The following is a 10,654-nucleotide window of genomic DNA, read 5'->3' as shown; positions in this document are numbered from 1 at the left end:
ACGATTAGAGCAAAGGTATTCACATTTTTTACTTACTATTTTCTATTCTTGGTAATTTACTATGGATGAATAATCATGGACGTACATAGATTTGAGCCTTTATCTTGATCATTGAATCTTTATCATTGTAAAGTATTAGAAACAACTCGCATAACTAATTTTAGGGCATTAGTTACCTAAAAGTTATTTTCCTTTCTTTTTATGCTCCCCTGATTTCCTCTTTTTTTTTTTTTTCTTTGTTTTTAAATGTGGCTATTAGTGTGTGGTCATTGGGCAAAACAATCTTAATGAAACGATTCCATTCAGGTATTAAAACTTCCATTTTTTTAGGAAAATTGAAAAACCTGAGAAAACACTTATTTATAGTCTTAGGAAGAAAACACCCATATAGAAAATTCCATAAATGTCTGTCTGTATGCCTGCTTCCAAAAAGGAATCACAGTGAGAAGATATAACACATTTCTTACAGATGTTGTGTTGGAGTGATAGATAATGAATAGCCTTGATTTTTTTAAATTAATACTTTCCTAATATCTGAGTCATTAAATTGAACAAATGGAAAAAGGGAGGCCTGGCCAGTGTGCAGGGGTGCTATCTCATAGGGAAATGGGTTCAGGATCATTGCAGGAGACTTGGATTCTATTCTTAGCCTGAGCCATGTGGACCACAACAAATCTTTTGGGAGTCTTTGGACAAAAGGAAAGTGCTCCACAAAATTAGTTGGTTTCAGGCCTCTTTCTAGGCCCTACGGTGGTCAGGCTCCCAGGGTTTGGTCTTATCACAACCTGAACCTTCACCCTCTTTGTTTTAAGGCTAGTGACTAGAATCTTATGGAAAACTCTAGGGCCTTTTACTATTATTTTTGAATGAGTAGCCATGTTTGAAATCCTATGATATCATGGTGCTACATTGTCATAGATAAATGCTAGAGATATAAGGTAGAGAAATAGGGCTGATCAACAAAGGACCAACTCAGAGAATCTTATCTATACTTGCCACTTACTGTCTCACAAAATGCCTAGGTATTTTTTTTCTTTCATTTTCATCTGAGGCTTTATGATTTCCCTATTTTCTATTCTTGGTAATTTACTATGGATGAATAATCTTTTTATGCTCCCCCGATTTCCTCTTTTTTAAAAAAATATTTATTTAGTTGTAGATGAACACATAGTATCTGTATGTATTTTTATGTGGTGCTGAGGATTGAACCCAGTGCCTCACACATACAAGACAAGCACTTTACCGCTAAGCTACAGCCTCAGCCCCTTTTCCTTTGTTTTTAAATGTGACTATTAGGGGTCATTTGGCAAAACAAAATTACCAGGCTGGCAAATTTGGTATGTTTCCACAAAATATTAATACCTTAATTAATTAATATTAAATACATATGATTCATTATAAATAAAAATATACATGTGTGCAAATCTATATTTCTATGAAACTAGCGCAATTGTCTTGGCGTGGAACAATCATTCTCTAACTTGACTGTTGTCAGAATCTCTTGGATGGCTTAAAACCCAAACTGCAGGGCTCCACTTGTGGATTTGCATCTCTCTGGAATGCCAAGGTGACATTAATGTTGTGTTCTGGAGACCACACTTTGAGAACCACTGAGGCAGGGAACACAAGGGTAGGAATGGAGATGGCTTTTCCTGGTTTTGACTTTTTCCGCGTGGCATGCAAGTACTACCTATAGTCTTAAAATATTGGTCAGTCATGAAAAGCATGGTTTAAAAACCATATGACTTTTGTGGCATGTGAAAGGTATCTCAGTTTAAATGATATATGTACATATTTCAATTTCCCTTTTTCCATTTGTAAACGTATTCCATTAATTCACCCTATTCCCACACTGAAATGTTGAGCTAAAAAAAAAAAGGAAAAGATTAAGAAGAATTATTTATTACCTTTTGCATCCTATAGGCAAATCTATAGGAAAGGGAATTCCCAATGGTCATGGTTCTGGTGCTTTTGAAGCCATTTATGGTGGGAAAGGAGTGTAGGAGGTTAAATAACTGTAGGTTTCTCTAAAAACCTAATGCAGAATCTTAGAGAGTTGACTACGGAAGCTAATTAGCTTCATACATCTTAATAGTCTTGTTATATGAAGCCTTCCAGACTGCTGTGCCACATTAGATTTAATGAATGCAGAATTACTTGGCCAAATCAGATTGCATTGGCTCACCTGGGAAGGGGAAGGCCTTATAAAATGTCCTGTCTTTGCACTTCTATGTATCTGGCAGCCTGCTTGTTCCCGAGCTAAGAACTGAGCTCTGTGTGCAGGCTTCTGGTCTAAGCTGAAAGAGAGTACTGTTCTTCAAAGACCCAGAGCCTGTCCTTCCCCAGCAGGGATGGGCCCAGGAAATGGGCAACTGGGAGCCTCAACTTGGGAAGCTGAGCTCTGTGTCTCTGTAACAAACACTAGTCCTATAGCTGTGCTGGGCTGTGTTAATCGTTTTTAACAACTCTAATTCTGCCCAAAGACTTTGGTCTATTTGTTCATTTGGATTTTGTATCTTTTAAGAACTCTCAATGAAGCTTGGTTGTAGCTGAGTGGTAGGGTGTTTGCATAGCATGTGTGAGGCCCTGGGGTCCATCCCTAGCTCCACAAGAAATAGAAAGTAAAGTGATAAAGTGTTTTTTAAAATATTTATTTCTTAGTTATAGTTGGATGCAATATCTTTCTTTTATTTTATTTTATTTACTTTTATGTAGTGCTGAGGATTGAACCCAGGGCCTGGCACATGCTAGGGGAGTGCTCTACTGTTGAGCTACTACCCCAGCCCTGATGAAGTGTTTTAATCTCTTGCTCTACCCTCACCCCTGGCAAATGATTATGTTCTTTGTACATTGTATTTCACCTGCAAGTTCAATTTTAAAAAATTAGTGGTTTCCTTGGTCTTTCTCTTTGCTTTTGCTCTTTGTACTCTCTGAGAACATTTATTTGATTTATATGACCCTGTCTCATTAGAAGGCTCAGTGCATGTCCACATGGATCCTCTTGAGGTATTACATATGCCCATGTGGGTGACCCGCCCTGAAGTCTGTGACCGTACAGCTGTTCTGTCCTTTGCAGAACCCCAAGGATGCACACAGCCTGCTGCTTATCAGGGTTAGAGAGGAGACAGCCCTTTGTGTCTGAGGAAAGGGTTTCACTGAATTGCATGTGAGTCTCAGTAGTCTAGGCAAGGAGAATCTTTTCCTATCAGGTTAGCACAAGGGATCAGGGAAAATTATCACCTTAATTTCTTCCTTCAAAAGTATAATTCACTTATGTTTTATCAAAACTTGAATATACTTCAACCCTAGAGGACTTTATAGAGTGAAGACAAAATTAAGGGCAGGTACAGGGGTGTCACCTATAATCCCATCTACTGGAAGGCTAAAGCAGGAGGAAGGCAAATTTGAGGCCAGCCTCAGCAACTTAAGGAGACTCTGTCTCAAAATAAACAATAAAAAAGGACTGGGATGGGCTGGGGTTGTAGCTCAGTGGTAGAGCACTTGCTTCACAGGTGTGAGGCACTGGGTTCAATTCTCTGCACCGCACATAAATAAATAAAATAAAGGTCCATCGACAACTAAAAAAAATAAAAAGAAAGAAAGGGCTGAGATGTAACTCAGTGGTAGAACACCCTGGGTTCAATCCCCAGCACCACAAAATAAAGAGAAAAAAAAAGAATTTAGAAAAAGTTAATGTGAATGAACTATGGAGAGAATTCAGTTATTAGTACACTTGAATCACTATGTAGTTCCTATTGTCCCCATTCTCCTGCACAGCTAATGTAGGCTTGCTGACTTTTACCTTTTATTAGATAAGTTCCAGTGTGTGACAGTGTATTTTCTTGATTACAGTTGTGTCATAACATTATTTAAAGACTTACTAAAATCTAAAATTGATGTTAATGAACGTAGTCAGTGGAGAACAAAGTTAAAGAACACCAAGTGGATAAAGAAGAAACGTTCCAACCAACAGTGGTCTGAGTTCACCAAGTGTAGAATAACTCAACAATGGTCCCTGTAGACGTAAAGGGGAAGTTCTGCCTATGTTCTGTGCTAAACAACCCAGAGTGGAAGAAAACAGCATCCTTCAACTACAGCCACAGAAAGAGAGAGAGAGGAGACGAGGCAGGGAAAAGCTGGCTGTCTGCACCCTGACCAAACCTGTCCCATGGATGTGCTTCATCTGGCTCTAGGCTGTCCTGGACAGGTGCCTGGGAGAGCTCCCAGGATGCCCACACACAGCCTGAGAGGTTCTGAGGATCCCAGGATAACAGGATGATGTGGGTCAGAAATAATTGCTTCATTCCATTAAGCAGGCTTTTCTTTTCTGGTTGGTTTGCTCATTTTTCCCCTTTTATTCTTTCCAATTTCTGGCCTCAGACAAACTTGCCAGACCCTGCAGCTGTCCCAGAGGCAGTGGCTGACACACCCCCTGCTCTCGGACCTCCAGGAGGGATAGCTCAAAACAACTGTTAAAAATTGTTTTAAAAATTGTCCTGCTCAGCCTGGAATGGTGGTACACAACTGTAATCCCAGCTGCTCAGGAGTCTGAGGCAGGAGGATCGTGAGTTCAAAGCCAGCCTCAGCAAAAGCGAGGCGCTGAGCAACTCAGTGAGACCCTGTCTCTAAATAAAATACAAAATAGGGCTGGGGATGTGGCTCAGTGGTCGAGTGCCCCTGAGTTCAGTCTTAAGCCCCACCCTTAAGGATCTTAACTGAGTCTTGGTGGGCCCCAGGTCATCTGAATGTCTTAAACTCCTGAAAGGACTCAAGAGTGACTGTGCTTTGAGAGGCATCCCCAGGCATGGTGGGAGCAGCAGCAGTGTGGCAGGACAGAGCTCCAGCTCTGGGACATCCAGATCCATCTGCTCTGTTCCATGGAGAGGGTTAAGCCAGCAATAGGTTCAGGTCACAATGCAGACAGCTGCGCCTCTTTCTTCATCCACTTGCCCTCTACACAAGTGTTCTCCCCTTCCTGCTCTCCCCACTGTCCACTCTTGCCTCCCTTCTAGGCCACCAGTGAATAGAACCAGCAGTGGACTGTAGGTTGTCCCATCCTTCTCTGCTGAGCTTGTCTCCCCCTCAACACTGAGGCCTGGGCTAACTCACTGAACAGTTGAGCAAGTAATCTGTGGGTCTCTTGGGTACAGTTCACGTGTCTCCAAAGCAGCAGAGTTAGCAGGACCCTCATGCTAATAACCACTGTCTTTGCTCCTCTTCTGAATGCTGCTGTTACCATGTGGGACATCATTCATTGAAAAGTATTCTTCTCAACGCTGTAAGTAATCAAGTATTAGGAAATAGTCTTGCCTCATAGCTTACAGCAAGGGATGAGATTACATAATGCCCATGTGCACATGATGACATCCAGACGATGCACCATCCCCTGGGACACATGTTCACACATGGTGCCAGAGTCATACGTCTTTCTGTAATGGGAGGTTTTCTATGTATGAAGCCAAGACATACATTTTTCATACAATGATTTATTCTTGAGACAGCAGCACTTTTAGAAAATAGTTTTTGTAATAGCTGAAGTTTTGATAACCATAATATATTACACATTTATTAGTTTATGCAAACTTTTGAATCATCTATTGGATTATTTAATAAAATATAGAATCATAGTGTTCTGAATAGATGTTTCTATTTAGTAAATGTGGACAGTGTTTATATTTTATACTATTAAATACGTGTATCCAGGAGCATGAGGTCCTTCTTTATTAAAGTTATTAAAGTGTAATCTTTTTAAAAAATTTTTTTTAGATGTTGATGGACCTTTATTTTATTCATTTATTTATATGTGGTGCTGAGAATTGAACTCAGTGCCTCACACATACTGGGACCCAGCCTTAAGGTGTGGTCTTATGTTCTTCTATAAAATGTTATAGTTTATTTCTTCTGAAAGGTCTTGCACTGCTCTTGATTTTTCATTTCTAGATATAATTTTAGAACTTCTGTGAGGCATAATTTGCTATCTATAGTTCTGCAAACATCTCCTTATATCAATTTTAAAACTTGCTCATTTCCCAAAAAGTTCTTTCATGCCCATTATAGCTAAATTCCATCCTAAAATCTAGGCAACCTCCTTCAGTCTCTAGAGATTTGCCTTTTCTGGATATTTCATATCAGTGGCACCATCCGATACATAATCTCTTGCATTTGGCTTCTTTCAGTGAGCATGATGTTCGGAGGCTCACGTGTGTTGTAGTGTTTATCAGTAGTTTTCTCCTTTTTTAATGCTGAATAGTATTCTGGTGTGGCTATACCACACCTTTTTTTTTAATCCATCCAACAGTTGATGAATATCTGAATCAGCTTTTCATCACTGTGACAAAAATAGCCAACAAGAACCATTTAGAGGAGGAAGGGTTTATTACAGCTCTGGTTTCAGAGGTTTAGTCCATGGTGGGCCAGCTACATTGCTGTGAGTCTAGATGAAGCAGAACATCAAGTTCTGAGGGCATGATGAAGCAAAGCTGCTCATATGACAGCTGGGAAGCAGACAAAGCCTGAGGCACAAGAGACAAAGTACAACCCTCACAGTCACACCGCAGGGACTACTTCCCACCTGCCTACAGTGACCACCAGTACAGTAGTCCTTTCAAATTAATAATTCATCAAGTGGATTAACCCACTGATTAGTTACAGTTCTCATAACCTAATCATTTCATCTCTAAATATTTCTGCATTGTCTCAAACATGAGCTTTCAGGGAACACCTTATTTCCAAACTGTGACAGTGGACATTTGGGTTGTTTCCGACTTCTACTGTGAATAATGTTGCTGTGAGTATTTGTACACACATTTTATGGAGACAGATGCTTCCATTTCTCTGGGTGGCAGATTTCTAGGAGTAAAAATCCTGAGTTGAACAATAATTTTAAGAAACTATCACAGTTTTCCAATGTGATATACTGTTTTACAATTTCACAAGCAATGTATGAGGTTTCAAGTTTCTTTACATGCTTATAAACCCTGGGTATTGATGTCATTTTATTATCACCATTCTAGTTGGTCTGTAGGTGCATAACAATTTACCCTCAAACTTAGTGACTTAAGATAAAACAATTGTAAAACAATTTCTGTGGGTCAGGAATCAGGTATGATTAGCCAGGCCCTCTGACTATAGATTTTTTTTCCTTCTTTGTGATGCTGGGGATTGAACACAGGGCCTCATGCTTGCTAGACAAGTGCCCTAACACTGATATACATCTCTTCCTGGTTGTAGGACTTCATACAATGCTATAATCCAGATTTGGATTCTAGCCCTTGGCTGTAGCTGTCCTCATCCCAGGGATAACTAGGGGAGGATCTTCCTAGCTTGGTTGGATTCCATTCCTTTTGTGCTTTTGGACCAAGAGCCTCAGTTCCTCCCTCTCTATGGGCTGAGGTCACCCTCAGTTCTTTGCCACATGGCTTCTCCACAGGGCCGCTCACATCCTGTCACTGGCTTCTGTCAGAGTGAGCAAGTGAGTGAGCAAGAGATGGGCAAGAATACAGCTAGAGCCTGTTGGTAACCCAGCCTCAGAAATGACTCCTATTATTTGAGGCTGTCCGCATTCATTGTAGTTTTAATGTGCATTTCCCTTATGACGGCTGATGTTGAACTTATTTTTTTTTTCGTTCTAAAACAATTTTTAAAATTTTTGTCTAATTAGTTATACATGAAAGTAGAATGCATTTTGACACATTGTATACAAATGGAGTACAATGTCTCATTCCTCTGGCTGTACATGGTGCAGAGATACACCTGTCAGGTAATTATGACATGTAAATAGGGTAATAATGTCTGTCTCATTCTACCATTCTTCCCACCCTCACAACCTCTCCCTTCCCCTCACTACCCTCTGCCCAATCCAAGTTTCCTGATATGCTCTGTGAATCAGGACGCTATGGGCAGAAGACAGGGCGGGGGTGGTATCAATATGACAAGCCATTGGGAAGGATTCACAAACCTGATCCCTGGCTTTCCAAATTTCTGTCACAGTACAGAGAAACCCATCATATTGAACCCCGTGTCATTAGCAAGGATGAGATCCTTGAGCGCTGCTTGTATGCACTCATCAATGAAGGGTTCTGTATCTTGGGAGAAGGGGTGGCTGCTGGCCCAGAGCACATTGATGCCATCTACTTGAATGGGTATGGCTGGCCAAGGCACAAGGGTGGGCCCATGTTCTATGCTTCCACAATTGGGTTGCCCACAGTTCTGGAGAAGTTGCAGAAGTACCACAGGCAGAATCCTGATATTCCCCACCTGGAGCCCAGTGACTACCTAAAAAAGCTGGCTTCCCAGAGAAACCCTCCTCTGAAAGAATGGCAAAGCTTGGCAGGGCCCCCCAGCAGTAAATTGTGATTCAGCCTTCCAGGCTGTGCCTCCCATGCTGGCATCGGGTAAATGTTACTAAATTTCAGTGAAATTGGATTTTTAAAATCCCGAGTAAGATTACTCTGAAATGCAAAGCAAAGGAAATAATCGGTTAGTTAAACCTTGTCTTAGGGTCTTTTGCTTGTTCATTCTACTGGAGGAAATCTTTAGGAATATGCTTTGTATGCCTCTGAGTGTATTCCTTTCAGATAAATCCCATGAATGAAGTTTGTTAATATAATACCACAATAGCTGATGAAGGAGCCTTAGGAATACGTTGAGGTTCCCAAGTGCTTTGATTGTTGTAGAAATTTGTCAACAATTAATAAATAACAAATACAGTGAGTCAAATTCATTTTGACCCTTTAGCCTCATATACTTAGTATTGATGGCAAATCCCATGGGTCATCCTTGCACACACAGTCACTGAGCACCTCCTGAGTAGATGGCAGACCAAGAGCCCAGAGGGTGTTATAGCAGCATGGGATCCTGTGTTGAAATTGGGTCCTTAACCTCAGAGGTGGGCTAGAGATGGTTGGCAGGGTAGAGTCAGCAGTGAGGGTCTCTATGAGGGGGACATGGAACACTGCCCAAGGTCAAGCAGATTACTAGCCAGAAAGAGGCCCAGCACTGTTGGAAATTGGTGAGGGCACCAAGTATTTGGGACCCAAATGGGACACACCAGGGCAGCTTGGCAAGTCATGTTCCTGGGATCACTTCTGTTCAAGTCTCAGTCTCCTGTGCACAGCTGTTGTTGCTGCTTGCAAGGGGCTCAGCGATGTTTGTTGTTTATTCCCCAGGACACAGAGCATCCACAACCTGGTCTCTATGGTCTTTTCTATTCAGGGAGGAGTAACAGAAAGACTAAATTGTTAACATAGCTTAAGAAGGGATCTTAATGAACATCCAGCCTTTAAGTATTTCTTAATTCTTCAACAGTATCACAATGCCACTTTTCCTGTCAAGACAGAAGTTTGCAAAATTGAAGTGGTTCAATCATAAAACATCTAACAGTATCTCAAAAGACAAATTTGCATCGTTTTGTTGAAACTAAGTATTTTTCTCTTGACTTTTTGCCTTGTGTGGTTAAAAGTTAAGGCGCTAATAAACACAAAAACCTGTACAAAAAATATTGATAATATTAAGAATTACTCTTAATAGCCAAAAATTGGGAACAACCTCATGTCCATTAACTGATGACTGGATAAACAAGATGTGGTATATCCATACAGTAGACTGTTATGCAGCTATAAAAAAGAATGGAGTCCTGATGCCTGCTACAAAATGATGATCATTTAATACATTATGCTAAGTAAAAGAGCCAGTCATAAAAGACCACCAATTGTATGAACATTCATATGGAATGTCCTTCATAGGCAAATCTATAAAGACAGAAAGAAGATTAGTGGTTACCTAAGGTTAGAATTGTTGGGGAATGTAGACAAGGAAATGGTGACTAATAGTTACAGAATTTTTTTTTTGGTTTGATGACAATGTTCTAAAAGTATTGTGCTGTGGATTGTAGAACTGTGAGGAACCTTAAAATAAAACCATTGGGTTGTATAATTTCAAGAGATAAATTGTTTTACATGTGAATTATATCTCAATAAAGTAATTAATAAACAAATGGTGCTAAAGTTGATGTCCTTCAGAGTGTTGTAAAATAAACTGTTTCACAAAAGTTTTGCCTGTGAACCCAAATTTATCAGGAGTCCTAATCCTCCAGGTGTGGTGGTGCCAACCTGCAGTCCCTGTTAGAAGGAAGGCTGAAGTAGGGGGATTGCTTGAGTCCAAGAGTTCAAGGGCAACCTGGGCAAGACCCCCATCGCACACAAACTGGTAAAAAGTCCTGGTAGAAAAATGTCAAACAAATAAAATATAAATTTTCTGTTGTTAAAAAAGTACCAAGGACTTATATTTAATTGCAATTTAATTTTAGAGTAATTTTGAGACATATTCTATTAAATTTTATATAATTTGGGTTTTTTTTTATTAAAAGCATTTATGAGAAAGCTTTTTAAACATAACAACTTTGTCTCCAAACTGACTTGTTTTCAAGTTAATGTAGACAAAAACACATCAAATTTTCTTCTTCAAGTCTTCAGTAGATTTTGAGTTCTTAAGTCTTATTTTCTCCTTACTTTAGTCTCTAGTTTGAGGTTTTGAAACTAGAGGAACTATGAACAGATTTTATGAGTCATTAGCCCCTGAAATTTTATGATAGTTTGTGCATATGTATCCAATTGCATTCCCTGAAAAAGTTCCCATGTATTACATCATGTTCTCA

General features: G+C 39.9%; 1 protein-coding gene across 1 annotated transcript; it reads left to right on the top strand.

Moving 5' to 3' along the window:
* Window positions 1-7,414: 7,414 nt before the first annotated feature.
* LOC114105140 (peroxisomal bifunctional enzyme-like) lies at window positions 7,415-8,355 on the top strand. The gene is made up of 2 exons (XM_027951494.2): window positions 7,415-7,471; window positions 7,864-8,355. Exons 1-2 carry the CDS (start codon window positions 7,415-7,417, stop codon window positions 8,353-8,355), a joined length of 549 nt encoding a protein of 182 aa, XP_027807295.2.
* The last annotated feature ends 2,299 nt before the right edge of the window (window positions 8,356-10,654 follow it).

Source organism: Marmota flaviventris, chromosome 8 (assembly GCF_047511675.1).
Source record: "Marmota flaviventris isolate mMarFla1 chromosome 8, mMarFla1.hap1, whole genome shotgun sequence".
NCBI classification, from domain to species: Eukaryota; Metazoa; Chordata; class Mammalia; order Rodentia; family Sciuridae; genus Marmota; species Marmota flaviventris.
Note: the sequence above shows the minus strand (reverse complement) of the source record. Positions and strands in the feature narration are given on the sequence as shown.